This window comes from Poecilia reticulata, chromosome 1 (assembly GCF_904066995.2).
Source record: "Poecilia reticulata chromosome 1, P_reticulata-male-v2, whole genome shotgun sequence".
NCBI classification, from domain to species: Eukaryota; Metazoa; Chordata; class Actinopteri; order Cyprinodontiformes; family Poeciliidae; genus Poecilia; species Poecilia reticulata.
Genome location: NC_088830.1, coordinates 26,505,711 through 26,521,914, shown reverse-complemented (window position 1 = coordinate 26,521,914; position 16,204 = coordinate 26,505,711). Strand labels below are relative to the sequence as shown.

Genomic DNA, 16,204 nt, shown 5'->3' with positions numbered 1-16,204 from the left:
AAGAGCTCAAAGGTTTAGCATTTGATATAAAACAAATGGCATGCTTTGTATACATTTTACACACTCAGTTTTACATACTCGTAACAGCCTTTTGGTCCATCGTTTGCTTACAGTAGACGACAGCAACCACACGGGGGCGGCATAATTTCAAATTCAATTATGTGTTAGTGTATTTGTACACAGTAAAAAAATCTATGAAATAATTTTTATTCGAAATGAAACTAATAGGCAGTAGATATAGACGCATAGATGGATATAATATTGTTTATCTTGATTACTCAAAACCAATAGCATTTGTGTACAGACATGAGGTAGTGTGTTTGTTTTTGGTTAAAACTTCTTTATTTAGTGGGTGGAGTATCTAGAAACTACTCAGGTAAAGGTGGCGACACTTAATACTCAAGTAGAAGTAAAAAGTACTAAAAACATTTCTATTTCTAAAAGGTACTCTAGTAAATGTAGAGCTGAGTAGTAACTAGCTACATTTACTCAATTACATTTACTGGAGTAACTGAAAAAAGTATTTTTTACCACACTGCAACTTTTCACTTCAGCAATTTTATTATGAAGTATTACTATTCTTACTTGAAGAACAAAAATGTTTTAAGCCAAAATTCACCAGACACAGACACATACCTAATAATAAACTTTAACAAAGTTGATTATTATTAAAAGAAACTGATTTGGGGGAAAAAAACTGCCTGACTTTTTTTTTGTTGTTATTGCTTATATGAATTATTTTCATCCTTAAAATACCAAAAATTCAATTTTGATCCGTCTGTTCAAGTTATTTTTAAATATTAAATGACTGATAATTTGATCAGTTACTTAGTAGGCTACTTTTTACTTTTACTTGAGTAAAATATGATGAAGTAGTGCGCTCTTACTCGAGTACAAGTTTTGGGTACTCTACCCACCTCTGAGTAAATGTAAGTTACTAACATACTGTAATAATTTTACAGTAACAAGTTACATGTCGATATCGATCAGAAAAATAATAAAAAGCAAATAAAACAGAGTTTTTATGACGTGTTTTTAACTGTGCTTTTTTTTATAACTTAAATATATTTAGCTTTTATTAGCTGTTGACCGGACGAAAACATAAAAGTAAAAGAAACTCGTTTTGACTTCATCATATATAGTTTCGTAATCATGTCTATGATCGAGTTCCTCAGTGGGCGGGGCAAACATTGACGAACGTCTTGGACCAATGGCGGCCGTGATTTCCAGCTCCTATGGTTACGTCACTACCGTTAGAGTGAGGGACGGGCTCGCGCTGCAGAAGCAACAGGCTAAGCTTCTCGGGCGGCGTGATGACGCTGCTGCCAGTTTCCACCTTGTTACTCGCCTTTTTTCTGTCCCACCTTTAAGTCCTCGGGTGGTCCATGGTACTCAGTGTGAAACTGTCCGTCCGAACCGCGGAAGGTTTCTGTTTTTTAGGCTTTGACTTTTTGAGCAGGTGGGTAAGAGCTTCGCTAGAGAGAAATGTAGCTCTTAGTGCAAGTTTGGTGTCCTTTTTCACGGCTGTGGGCTGACATACGTGTTTTATTTAAATGCACCGAGTCTTGTGCTTCTGCCCTGAATCTGTGTCAAACCAATGTGCATTTGTGTTTGTGGTTTTATGTGTCACAGAACTTGCACACACACATTATTAAAGTTTGAAACATCATTAGGGTCATTTTAAAACCAGATAGGTGTATTTTCTAACAAATCAACCTATTTAATTATGTATATTTAAATCCCCAACTGAAGCTATAGAAATGTTTAAAACACATAATGTGATGAATCTGAATATTTCAAGCTGGCTTTACCCAAATAGTTACTTTATTACGAGATTATAAATGCATTTGGGCCTCAGAAGTTTGACCTTTTGACCTCAAAAACAAACTGTTTAAATCTCTCCGACCTACTTGTTTTTGATGCCAAATATGGAATATTACATTGCACCTGTTCCAGGTCTACTTTAGTGAAAGCCTCTGTCAGTGACTTAAACATTAATTTTTACTCCTTTAGTGTAAAATAGATGTTTTTTTTAAAAACCCTGAATGGGTTTGCAAACATTAAAATATTTTTTTAAATGATGTTTGGCTGCTGGGAGTATTTTATTTAACTCTCTAAAACCTGCTTTTAACCTAACAATTTTCAAAACATAACCTTTAATCAAAAAGATGCAGACTAATCCACTTTGAATTCTTGCTCATTTATTAAAATGGAAGCCTTTTTATTTCTGATACTTATTTTGTTTTTAATTTGCCCAAATGTTTGGGTGTATTTGAGACTACCACAGTGTATGCTAATCAAAGAAGAAGAAAAGCCAATATAATAATAATAATAATGTTTAAGGCGTAATGCTGCTTAAATTGTATCCAGATGATTTAGTTGTAAATGTAATCAGCTGTAAGCGCCAGAAGTTCCAGCCCAAAACTTTAAAGTGTTGTGGACGGAGACCTGGAAGGGGTCTGACGGAGACACTCCCAACACACACTTTGACACTCTCTCTGGTTGTGTGTGATTGGTGTGTGTGTCTGTGGGCCGGCCCTGCGCTCAGATTAGAATCACAGCCCAGAGTGTGTGAGCTTCCTCTGAGCTGAGGATGAGGAGGCTGTGTATTGTTGTGGGACAGAGACTGGTGCTGCGGTTTTAACTAGGGACCAATTTTGACTTTTTAATGCATGTAAGGACTCTTGGTGAGCTGCTTGACCTGCCAGGAAAACCTGCGAGCTGCTGACTGTCTCCACAGCTTGTTACTGTAATCTTTGTTCTTTAAACAGACGCTGGTAAAAATGTCACTTACGGTAGACGGTAAGTTTACTGCCTGCTAGAAGAGTCATCAGGACTTTTCAGAAAGGTTTTCTTACCAGACGTGTAAAAAAAAAAAAGTTTGATAATGACAATTTTTTTTTTTTGCTAATATTGCTTTTAATTAGAATAAATAACAATAGCAAAAACATGAGTAGCTCATTTGTTTCCAAGGGAGTAAAAAGGAAGATCTTTGTGTGCGTTTCCAGCCCTCATCAGAGGACCGATGACGGAGTTTGAGGAGAAGCTCCGTCAGCAGCATGAAGCCTCCATGCATAAGGAGCTGGAGGCGCTGCTGGCCACGGCCAACAAAGCTGAAGCTGAGGTGGGTAAACCTCTGCAGAAACGTCCTCAAAACTCCGATTGCAGGTGAAACCATGTGGGAGTATTAAGCTCTTGTTGTTTGCAGGTTTATGCACTTTAATCATGTTTATTCTGTGCACTTTTGTCTTTTATTGTTAAATATTCCAAAAATGACAAATTTGTCATAGTCCATGACTCTTGTTCCACTGTGTGGGCCACATAGTGGAACAAGAGTCAAGGACTGGTTTATCTGTATTTACATGTATTGAGTAACTGTTTGCAGACAGTGTTCCTGCAAACCGAAAGTCCGTCAGAGCTTCTGTCTGGAAACACGGCTACGCAGGAATCGAGATAAACAACCTTTAAGTTCCGACCCAAATGCACACATGATGCTGAAATGGCCTGTTTAAGAAAAACAAGCAGTGCTCTGGCATCTTCTGCCTGTTTTAAACACAAGTTTTTCACAGATTACAAATATTTTTTTGATATTTCTGAAACTTTCTAACACTTTAGTTGTGTCTTAGCTATTTTCCAGGCCAGCCTCGTCACTGGTGCACAGAATATGGGTCAGTTATTTGGTTAAGAAAAAAAGGTGTTTTTTAAAATTATGTTCTCTAAATTAACAGTTATATCTTTATAAGAAAACATAGACGACACAAAGGGATACCAGTATTGTTTTTAAAGTTTGATGATGGAGGAGACAACAATCCTTTTAATGCAAATATATGAACATAGTCTATGACAAATTATCAACTCAAAGCTATTTTTATGTCACTTAAATATTTGTTACTATATTTTTTCAACAAACAAGTAAAACAAAGAAACTGAACGATAGAAATGTTAATATTCTGACAATTTACTAGATTAGTATGTTTGTTAATTATTATTCCAGTTCTCATTCTTCATTTAAAGTCTTATAAAAAGGTCAGTTTTTTTCCCATTTTTTGCAGAGTTGTGCTTCTTGTAGCCTTACCATCTTTGTCAATTTTTCCATCAAAATATTTCTTCCACAATTTTTATGTATTAAGCTTTTGTTGTTTGCAGCTCTTGGTAATGGAGTAATGTTATTTTTAAGTGGTTCTCAGATTTTTTTATAGCAGCTCCCTCCTCATTAATTACTAAAATGGGAAATATGACAGACATTTTACAAGAGGACTTGAACTTTGAGTTCCTCTTTACTCAGAGAGCTCAAATCCAAATCTCAGTCTGTAAACATTTACAGAAAGCTCTGCTGAAGTCAGAATGTCCAACATTTTCTAAAATCCCACCAAGGTTAAGATCCAATAAACATCTGCCATCCATCTAAAAGTTATTGATAGATAACAATAAACAGTTTAGTCAACATTTTGCACTAATTGTCTGAGCAATCCGCTTTTGTCACTTCTGATACTGATACAGAAAGACGGTGCTGAATTGACTTAAAACATTTCTTATTTTAAACACAGACAAATTGATTTCATAACTGCACCAGTACAGCAGATAAATACACCAATCACTTCACACATTTTACATGGTCCAACATGTAAAAACAACTTTAATTTGTTCAGTCAGTGCAATTAAGAAAATAACAGCCAATTAAAATAAATAAAAGAAACTGAAACTGATCAAAACAATAGATTGACTACCAAATAAACTGCAACAAAAATATATTTCAAATGGTTCAGAAAGTGCAATAAGGAATTCTAAATACAATGTAAAATAACAAATAAAACATAAAGTTGCCCTTAACAATCCAGCACATTGTCACCAATACCCGATTGAGATTTTCTTTCAATATTGGTACAGATACAGATATTAATATTGTATCGGTGCATCTCTAGTTTGAACATTATCACATCTTGCTGTGCAGCTTTGCTTGGTTACCATGTTGCTGCAAGGTTTATAAAAGCAGAGAAAGATTATTATTGGCTTGTGCCAATAACGGCCGTTAGATTGAGAAACAAATCAATCAGTAATTCTCACCGGCTCGTACTTTTTAATTTCATTCCCACATGCAGGCTCCAAACTTCTCATTTGATAAGTTTTTCTTTGCAACAAAGATCGTTTGTTTAACTGTTTACTCAGTTTAAACAAAACATGAGGAAAAACCTGTTTTCCATCAGAGACAACTAATCTTTGGTTGGTTTTGTTTCAGGTCTCCAGAAAAGACTTCGATGGCTTCAAGAACCTCTTCCACAGATTCCTGCAGGTCAAAGGTCCCTCAGTGGACTGGGCCAAAATCAAGCGGCCACCAGAGGAATCGGTAAGCCTCCTGACACCTGAAGTCATGCTGTTTATTCGGCTCCATGTCGCAATCCCTCTGGTTCTGCAGTCCAGCTCTGGTGCTCACAATAAGCTTCGACTCGGACGTCAGGCTGCAGGATTGAACAAAGTCTTTTTTTTTATAGCACATTCCCACACAGTTTTACATTAAATCAAATACATTTAAAGTACATCTAAACTAAATGTAGCATGAATTTAACTTAAAAGTCTCACTTTAGCATTCAAATCCAAATAATGGTTCCCATAATTTTCAAGTAACTTTATTTAATTTACAAAATCATTTTCAACAGAAATTTGACTGCAGCATAGATAATTAATTTTATTTATAGTGGCACAACTCAAACATAAATGTCGCAATCTGATGCGATTAACAAGATTGTAGCAAAAGCTAATTCCTGTCTGCAGTCCTTTGACAAGTTACAAAAATGAATGTACAATAAAATAAGACAAAAAAATGTAACACTATCAGTTGTTTTCCAGTCACAATACACACGCACACACACACACACACACACACACACACACACAGTTATACAGATATCAGCATCAGCAGCTTTCTACTCTGAAAACTTTTGCTACATGTTATTTTTAAATAAATCCCTTCAATTAAATCTCAGTTTAACTGCATATTTGCATCTTGAAATGTCCACTTATTACCCATAAAACCAGGTTCTCTGCAGACCGATTCAGCCTAATGAAAGCTTGTTTTTCAGCTATAATCTGCTCCGTCTGCACCGCCCCATTTGGGAAGAAAAAGTAAACGTTGCCTACGTTGCAGCATAAATGAATATGTTAGCTGCATTTAGCTGCTTTTAATAGTAACTGATATTTCTGGGTTTCTAAATGTGGCTCCTAGTGAGTTTGCAGCCGCCTTATTTGATGTCTGTGTTGACAGCGAAAGTCATTCAGAGTCTGGTTCTCGCTCAAGGACACACTCACATGTAGAGCGTAGCTGTGAGCAGCAGTCACATGATTAGTCGCCACTTGGTTTACTTCCTGAAACTCGTCCTCCCTCAAGACTCGCTGACCCCACAGGGTTGGTCTGCATGCGGCTACTTTCCTGGTTAGCGTAAGAAAACTAGTATTTTTTGTAATTATTCAATAAATGGAGATATCTGAACATTAAGAATTTAACTTTACAGACCTTCCAAATGTCTTCCAGATTTTTTACAATTGCTCTTTTTATTTACTTTAATGAATTTTGTTTGAATTTTATCTGGCAGTTAGTGGTTCACTGATAAATCGACACCAGTTTTCTTATTTTTGGAAGATCAACAGTCGGCTGATACTCGAATGAAAAACCAGTCTTCTCCATCAATCTTATCTGCCTCTTATCTGCTGGTGAAAATCAGCCACATATGTGATTAGCAGTACTCACCCCACTAATGCCAGCCTATTTACTTTGTCGCTACATTTAAAAATAAAAAAAATCGATATTGGACAAAATCGGATTCGGCAGATCAGGCTGTTTAAAGATTTGTGATCAGCCAGAAAATTGCAGTTTGTGCATCTTTGGTTCTGAAACGGATGAAAAATAATATATTTTATTCTATATTACTTGCAAACAAAAATTAACAAATTTTAAAAGCGGTTTAATACAAATGCGTTTCACGCTTTGCAAATATTTATGTGTTGGTGTACCACATAATATCCCAGTGAAACACGTGGAAGTTTGTGTTTCTAATATGACTAAATGTGGAAAACTTTGTGTAGACGTATGAATACTTTTGGAAAGCTCTGCTGCACAGAAAAATAAAGGCAAATCCTTTTGCCTTAAATTTCAAATCTTTGTTTTTACGTAAACTTTAAAAACGATTACTGCACTGCAAAAACAAAACATTTCCAAGTAGTTTTGTCTAGTTTCTATGGGGCACATATTTTACTAGTTCACTTGAAATAAGATAAAAAACTAATCTAACTTTTTATCAAGAAATAGGACCTTGTTTAAAGTCAGTAATTCTTTAATATTGATAAAAAAGTATTAGTACCACTGACAGATCATTTCACTTATAAAAAGAAATTTTTCCTACACTGTAAGTGGGAAAAAAATTATTTACATGAAGCTTACACTTTTTTTAATCAATATTGAATAATTATTTACTTAAAACAAGCTCTTATATCTTGCTAAAAACATTATTTATAAGTTAGTTTTGTCTTATTTCACGTGTACTGCTTTGCACAAGAAACTAAACAAATACTTGGTAGGGTTTTGTGGTTTTGGAGTGTAGATTGATGTGAATTAATCTGCTGGTCTGACTTCAGTTCCTTCACTAAAACGTGGAACTGTTCCTTTAAATGATTCACTGGCAGTAGAATGGGAATGCACGTCAACCTCCTGAAACTAGCAAGTGTAACCAGACCTAGACGTTGAGAACATCCAGGTTCTGACCAGTTATTAATCAGCATGGTGACTTTTCACACACACACACACACACACACACACACACACACACACACACACACACACACACACACACACACACACACACACACACACACACACACTCCTAGAATACCCAGGACATTGAAGGTTACGGCTGAGAATAGCCTGACCGCCACAGCATTCACAACGTTCGCTTTGGAAGACATTAAACCCCCGAGATATCCACCCACCCAACTCCTTGATAATCACTGGGTCACACGAAAAAATGAGTCTAATTCATATGAAATGCTATATTTTGGTGTGCAGCTGTTGCTGGTTTGGTGCAACACTCACATTAATCACTGACCTGTTGCACAGCATTCATTTGAACCTGAGATAGAAATCAAGAATGGGGCCAACACACAGCCTGGTTTCTTCTTCTGCACCTGCACAAAGTTATTTTCCAATAAGTCAGTGTGTGTTTGTCATGTTTCATCAACATGTCTGCTGTAATGGGGGGAAGCGTTTAAGAGCTTTTCTCTAGCTTTAAAGCTGCCCTCCCCCCAATAACTTCACCAGGACACGAGGTCTTCAGATTACAGACAGCTGGTTGAAGACAGAGGGATAGCAGCCTGTAGCAACAGCTCCCAAAGCTCAGATCCAACTGGGGTTCTGGACATGCAAGTCTGGGTCTTTGAGGTTCTCTTTAGAAATGAACCCGGTTATTGAAACAGAAAAACAAAAACTGCATCCATCACGCTGTCAGTCTTCACAACAAAATTACCAAAGACCCCCTGAACGACGTCTCCACTCTCCACAAAGACAATTTCAGCTGAAAACAAAATCCATCCCCTGTTCACGTTTTATTTCTTTTCATTTACCCTCAGCAGGACACAGATTTGATTTAAAAAGCAGCAGAAACAACAAATTTCAATGGAACCTATTATGCAAAATTAACTTTATCCACATTTTTTTTCTTCCAGTTAGTCAACTGCTTCTAAAAAAAACAACACCTAGCCATTTTTGGAAATAAGTTGAAGTTTTTTGATGTCCAGAAAATGAGCCATTTCAAAAACCTTCCGATTGTTAAGTGACAATTAATGGGCTTTATCGGTTTCCTAGCTGTATGCTCTGTACAATGGCTGCTGGAAAAGACAAGTGTTTTGTTGTTGAGTTACCATCCCGAAGCCACTTGCTACATCCTTGTTGATTGTGCAGGAGGCTCCACTTCTGCTTTTTAAAGATGTGCGGTTGTATAATTGCGCATCTGTTTGCAGCCATTTTCACATGTGAATGTAAACGTTGAATTGGGGTTTTTGGCCAGCAGCAGATTATTTGGATTTAAAGACAAGACGCCTTGAAGCAGCTCCTTGTGAAAGGAGCTGAAAAAATTCAGAACTGACCAGACAGAAATCGTATTATCTAAGCAGAAAAATGTAATGAACATGTTTTGTACAGCCTACAAACCTATCCTAACCTGCTTACTTCTGTCTATTAGCCATTGCTAAAGCTACAGGCAGACTACAATTCTAAAACAGCTCAGAAAATATATCCCGTTTGCTGAATGGCCTGGTTGCAATTCTACCAGATGAAGCCAAGTCAGAAAGTCCAGACAGGCATGACCAGGCTGAGAGAAAACTGTGAAATAAATAAATAAAAGCAACAAATTGACCAGTATTTTGGCCGGTGAAGCTTATTGTTTTCACATCAGTTTTTAAACTGGGTTTAAAAACTGTCGTCGTCAATGCCTGCTTGCTCAACGAAGAGTCGGGGTCGTGACCCGCTTACATTTTTATCCTGTTGCTCAGAAGCTGGAAAGTTTGGGAATCAAAGGTCTATAGGATTGGTTGCGTTTCTCAGTCAGTTGCTAAACCTGCAGATCAGTTTTAGATTGGCACTGACTTGTGTGATTCCTCTACATGAACTGTCTGCATGTCAAATGAAGGCCTCTCTGCTGCTGCCTGATTAAGTTGCAGCTGGTACTGAGACTCGCGGTGTGTTCAAAGTGAAACCGTAAGCCTCCGCTCAGTTACGACTGTCAGGAGCCAATAGGAAGCAAGCCTTTAGAAGTTTATTTTAAGGGTTGATTTTTAAATAATCCGCCATGACCGCTGAAAATAAAAGCATCTGGCTCAACCTGTTATGCTATTTAGGGATCTCTGACCCTGAGATGGCCTGTTTGGGAAGGTGAATAGGACTTTGATTGATCACAGTGACTCATAAAAGTCTAAAAAGTTATTTAGACACAGACATCCTTTGATTTGGAAAAAGTGCAGCATCTTTATATAGATACAGTGAGCTCTAATAATCCTAAATGTTAAAATCATAATAGTTTTGGATGGTTTCAAACATAGTTAATTTTAAAGTATCGCTACAATAAATCCAGTTCTTCTCATATGAACATTTCCAACGAGATGGTTATTTACAGGGAGAAAATAAACGACAAACATACAGAGAGAAAGTCACAAGAATCTCTTGAGAAAGTTCTGTCATTACCTGAACTGTTTGACTACACAGTAGTACGTCTGATAATCTAAAATTAAAAATGCATCATAAAGTCAACAGTTGGGAAAAGCAATAAATAAAATGTCATTCTGCCATTGTTAAAATTATCAAAACACATTGAACATATTGATCAATGTTCCATTTATTATGTTTCAAAAGCAACTCTAAACAGGAGGGGTTTTAGTCTGGATTTAAAGGAGCTCAGTGTTTCAGCAGTTTTTCAGTTTTCTGGATTTTTTCCAGATTTGTGGTCCATAGAAGCTGAATGCTGCTTCTCCATGTTTGGTTCTGGTTCTGGGGATCAAGAGCAGAACCCGAAGACCTGAGAGGTTCTGGAAAGTTGCTATGACAACAGCAGATCTTTAATGTATTGTGGTGCTGAGCTGTTCAGTGATTTATAAACTAGCATCAGTATTTTAAAGTCTCTGATCTACAGGAAGCCAGTGTAGCGACTGCAGAACTGGGTGATGTGCTCCAACTTCCTGGTTTTAGTCAGAACTCCAGCAGCAGCGTCTGGATCAGCTGCAGCTGGAGGATTGATTAGTTTAGTCAGACCTGTGAGGAGACTAATGCATTAATCAATGCGACTAAAGATAAACACATGAATGAGTTTCTCTACATCTCGCTGAGACATCAGTATTTTAACTGTGTTTATGCGACTCTGAAGGTTCAGGTTTGAGCCCATCACTACTCCCAGGTTTCTAGCTGTAATAACTGAAGCTGTGTGTAAATGTTATCCCCTCTCTTCTGTTTGCTCAGGTCCAGCCCTACGACAGGATCAAGGCGAAGGGACTCCCAGAAAGCATCACTTCCTGCCTCAACAAGCTCGTCGTGGTCAAACTGAACGGAGGTCTGGGAACCAGCATGGGCTGCAAGGGCCCCAAAAGTCTGATCAGCGTCCGCAACGAGAACACCTTCCTGGACCTGACTGTGCAGCAGATCGAGGTGCAGCAGCAGCTCTGCAGTGGGAAGAAGCATTTAGATCCGCTGCTCATGTTTTCAAAACTCTTTTTGCTCGTTTTGTTTGTAGCATCTCAACAAAACCTTTAATGCTGACGTGCCGCTGGTTCTCATGAACTCTTTCAACACTGATGAGGACACCAAGAAGATCCTGCAGAAATACACACACCACCGGGTCAAAATCCACACATTCAACCAGAGCAGGTGCACAACGCACTGACATCCATTTGGTTTCCTGTAACTAGTTGCTTAAGAAGCTAAATGAGACATCAGAACAGTTTTTAAATCAAGGAAAGCATATGCACATTTTATTTTATGGCTTAATCCAAATTGTATTCGTAAAGATGGTGGCATCGTATTCAAAAAGATTTGAGGTTTCAAAAGCTGCCAAATGTGGATCAGCAAACTATTGAGCAAAGGCTGTGATTTCTTGGATTTCTTGGTTTTTTATTGTAAATGCCAGTCTTGGAGTAAATTACTTCCAAACATTTTATTAAGTAATGTTTATTATTTCAGCTCCCGGTTCCTCAAGATGATCTCCAATGTGGATGGGACAAGTTTTAGGCTTTTAGCGGGAAATGTCTTATCCCTTACACTGCAAAAACACAAATCTTCCAAGTATTTCTAGTGCAAATATCTTTGTACACTTGAAATAAGGCAAAACTAACTTAAAAATAACTTTTCAGCAAGATACAGGAGCTTGTTTTATGTAATTAATACTTAATATTGATGAAAATGTACTTCTGTATTCCCACTGTCAGATTATTTCACTTAAAGGGGAAATGTCTTGTTATAAGTGAAATGATCTTCCAGTGGAACTAGTACTTTTTAAAATTAATATTGGGGAATTACTTACATAAAACAAGATCCTGCATCTTGCAAAAAAGTTGCCTTTAAGTTAGTTTTTATTTTAAGTGTCCTAAGATATTTGGACTAGAAACCAGACCAAGATTTAGTTTTTTGCAGTGCAGGATGTTGGCAGTCAGAAAGATTTGCTCCATTTCAAACTTACTGGATCATTCTAGTATCACATGACAGACAAAATATTTCAGTTGTGTGAAAAATTAACTGTAAAAAAGGTCTCAATAAGCTACATTTCATTCACTCAGATATCCGAGAATCAACAAGGAGTCTCTGCTGCCGATCGCTAAGAGCATGGGCGTGAACGGAGAGAACACGGAGGCCTGGTACCCGCCGGGTCACGGAGACATCTACGCTAGCTTCTGCAACTCCGGAGTGCTGGACAAACTCCTGGCTGAGGGAAGAGAGTACATCTTTGTGTCCAACATCGACAACCTGGGAGCCACCGTGGATCTCTTCATCCTCCACCACCTGATGAGCCAGCCGGCCGACAAACGCTGCGAGTTCGTCATGGAGGTCACGGACAAGACCAGAGCTGACGTCAAGGTGAACGCGGTTTATCCTGCTTTCCAGTTTCTGTACCGATCTGAGGAATCTACTCCGTCCCCTCTTCGTCTTGGTCTCTGCAGGGTGGAACTCTGATCCAGTATGAGGATCATCTGAGGCTGCTGGAGATCGCTCAGGTCCCCAAAGCCCATGTGGACGAGTTCAAGTCCGTCACCAAGTTCAAGATCTTCAACACCAACAACCTGTGGATTTCCCTGCCGGCCATCAAGAGGCTGCAGGAGAACAACAGCATGGACCTGGAGATCATCGTAAACCCAAAGGTAAGTCGAGAGGGCCTCTGATTTAGAGTAGACTCCGTTTGATTAAGACCAAAATTACAGCATTTTAACATTTTTCAGTTGATGTGGTTCATTTTCACACTGTGTCAAACGAACCAAACCCTTTGAAAACCTGTTCACCTCCTCACCTTTGGTGGCGCTGCCCCATGAACCACTGAAGGAAACGACACAAAAACACTGAGCTCAACTTTCTTCTTCACTAGATGTAAACAAAAATGGAGTGGCGTCAGATTTTAGCAGTTATAGGATTTCTCTTTTGTCTTTGGCTGAAGACCACGAACAATTTCTCCCTCTACAGCTAGATTTGCACATTTGTTTTGGTTATATTTACCCAGAATGCCCTTCACAATAATCCGTTTCCTGCTTTTGGAGCGGTCTCCAGTCCACTTGGACCATTTATGCATTCGAACCGAACTAAGACCGAGGTTTTTAGGCGGACCAGAGTTCTCTTGTTTGGTTCGCATTAGAGTTTGATTGTGCATTCACACCTCTCCAAAGCGGACTAAACAGGGCTGCTATGAATGCACTCTAACTTTTTTAGGGAGCATTCACACCAGCCCTGTTCAGTCCTCACACTGCAGTTTGTTTGCCTAGATAGTCCGGTTCATTTGGGGAGGAGTGAATGCACAATTGAACTCTGGTTTGCCTACAGCCCTCGGTTTGGTTGAAGTAAACTCTTGTGCAGTTTGAATCCATGTGTGAACGCCAAGTGGACAGGAAGCGGACTATAGCATAGAGTATTCTGGGTAAATACAACCAAAACAAAAGCATGACTCCAGAGCTATCTGGAGAAATGGCTCATAGTCTTTTACTAAAAACAAGAGAAATCCTACAACTGCTAAAACCTGATGCCTCTCCATTTCCATTTCTATTTTGTAAAGAAGGAAGTTGTTTTTGTGTCATTTCCTTCAGTAGCTCTAGATGCAGCGCCACCACAAGTGACGGAGGTGAACGGGTTTTTCTATTGGTTCTATATTATTTGAGACAATCCAGTGAGAAAGTGAACCAACTGAAGATTTAGCAAAAGTTACAACTTTGGTCCCCAATCGAACCGAGTCTACTGAACCATCACTTATGAAAACAACATTCACGGATTGTATTCTTTGACTCGGAATCAAATGTGAAACATTTTGGATTGACCTGAACTTTTATCTCCTCTGCAGACATTAGATGGGGGTCTGAATGTCATCCAGCTGGAGACGGCAGTGGGCGCTGCCATCAAGAGCTTCAAGAACGCCATGGGAGTGAACGTCCCCCGTAGCCGCTTCCTGCCGGTGAAGACCTCGTCCGACCTCCTGCTGGTGATGTCCAACCTGTACAGCCTGGACGCCGGATCGCTCACCATGAGCAAGAAGAGGGAGTTTCCCACAACGCCGCATGTTAAACTGGGCAGCTCCTTCACCAAGGTCTGCAACCATCACAACCTGTTTCTGCCATTTACCGTATTTTCCGGACTATAGATCGCACCTTACTATAAACCACATCTACAAAGTTTTAAAAAAAACAAAAAAAACGGAAACGTTCATATATAAGCCGCTGGTATCCGCTGCTCTCGGTTTTGCAATCTGCTATTAAGGACGCAGCTCTGCGTCTCCAACACCAAACCATGGATTCGTTCACGCTGAGCTTAGTGCAGCAGATATCGATCTGGTAGTGCAGATCGATAACCTTCAACTTAAAATCTGCATCATATGAATTTCTTCTTGTAGTTTCCATGATTAGGGAGTATGCGTTTGAAAACATGTCTCCGTTGTGCCTGCTGCTAGCATGTGCTTGTTCTAAATGAAAATCAACTCTTTCTTCCTTGATTTCCAATTTTGATTTCCAATGATTCACTTTCTGCTAAAGCGCCCCCTGGTGGTTGAAGAAAAATCCACAGAAAAGCCGCACTGGGCTATAAGCCGCATGGTTCAAAGTTTAGGAAAAAAGTAGCGACTTATAATCTGAAAAATACGGTAATCTGTAAACAAATTTCAAACAGAAGCCAGACTGATGACGGGCGAAATATGCTTTAAGTTTCTGCTGTTTGTTTGTTTCTGCAGGTTCAGGACTTTCTGACCAGGTTTGAAAATATCCCAGATATGTTGGAGTTGGATCACCTCACTGTGTCCGGAGACGTCACCTTCGGGAAGAACGTCTCTCTGAAGGTAAAACTGAGATATGACCAGTTTTTCACATCTCAGAAGAATTAATGTTTTAATTTCAACTTATGAGGTGTTGATTTCAATTAATTACATAGAAATTAATGCAATTAATCACTTTTTTATAATAAAGTTCTGAGTGGAACCTGTATATCGGCATGGTTCTGGTACGCCCAGGCTTGTCTAATTAAAGGAAACACATGCAGTTTACATTTACTTTTTTCTGGATATGTGTCTACCTTCAAAATATAAAAGGAAAATTTCATCAAGTAATCGCTGTAATTAATGTAAATTCCTCCTGATTTGATTTGTGTGTCGGTGCTGTATAACGTTTGTCCTGCTGTGGTTTTCTTTTTTTTTCTTTTTCTGTATAAATAATCAAAATATCTAATAAATATGTAAGTAAAAAGATTATTAAAGTATAAATACTGGCTATTGCTGCTCATTTTCAGTAAAAAGCTGGATAAGTGCCTAACTTAAAATTCATCTGGGGGCCACAAATGGCCCTCAGGCCACACTTTGGACACCCCTGGTGTAAATAAATGACTGATTTAATGTCCAACCAACAATAAATTTGATTTCGGTTAAAGTGAAATCATGAAATGCGTCATTCTCACCAGGGAACCGTCATCATCATCGCCAACCACGGCGACAGGATCGACATTCCGGCCGGAGCGATGCTGGAGAACAAGATCGTCTCAGGAAACCTGAGGATCCTGGATCACTGAGGCCTTCGGGGAGGAAAACAATACACCATGTGCACTATGGAGAGATTTCTGCTGTTTCTCAGACGGGAAATGTGAATGTTTAGGTCAGGTTTGTTCTCCTGATGTTCTCTGAAGACACAGAGTCATCAGGGCTGTTGCTGCAAGATGTGGAACATTTTTCCTCAATAAAGCTGTACAATATGATTGGAGTATTTCGTCGTTTGTTGAACTGAAATGAGCTTTTATTAAATTTGGTTGATTTAATGAAAGTAGGACAGTGATGTTTTAAAAATTCTCAGTCTTCTCAATTTTATTTGAAACTATAAGTGAAAACCAATGTAAAATATTTAACTTGTAAAATGTCTAACCCAGCAGTCAGCAACGTTTGACGTCCATAGAGCCATTTGTGCCAAATGCATTTTGCCCACAGCCACAAAGTTGCACCATTATGGGGTGGGA

The 16,204-nt window shown here is 38.6% G+C and overlaps 1 protein-coding gene across 2 annotated transcripts; it reads left to right on the top strand.

Annotated features, from left to right (window-relative positions):
• The first annotated feature begins 1,301 nt into the window (after positions 1-1,301).
• On the top strand, positions 1,302-15,949 carry LOC103469870 (UTP--glucose-1-phosphate uridylyltransferase-like). 2 transcript variants are annotated; one of them, XM_008417892.2, is made up of 10 exons: positions 1,302-1,459; positions 3,009-3,124; positions 5,237-5,344; positions 10,991-11,176; positions 11,262-11,395; positions 12,301-12,598; positions 12,682-12,879; positions 14,061-14,303; positions 14,940-15,044; positions 15,659-15,949. In XM_008417892.2, exons 2-10 carry the CDS (start codon positions 3,026-3,028, stop codon positions 15,764-15,766), a joined length of 1,479 nt encoding a protein of 492 aa, XP_008416114.1. In that variant the 5' UTR covers positions 1,302-1,459; positions 3,009-3,025; the 3' UTR covers positions 15,767-15,949. The 2 variants fall into 2 exon arrangements, with proteins under 2 accessions (XP_008416114.1, XP_008416107.1); XM_008417885.3 differs by lacking the exon at positions 1,302-1,459 and adding an exon at positions 2,574-2,802.
• The last annotated feature ends 255 nt before the right edge of the window (positions 15,950-16,204 follow it).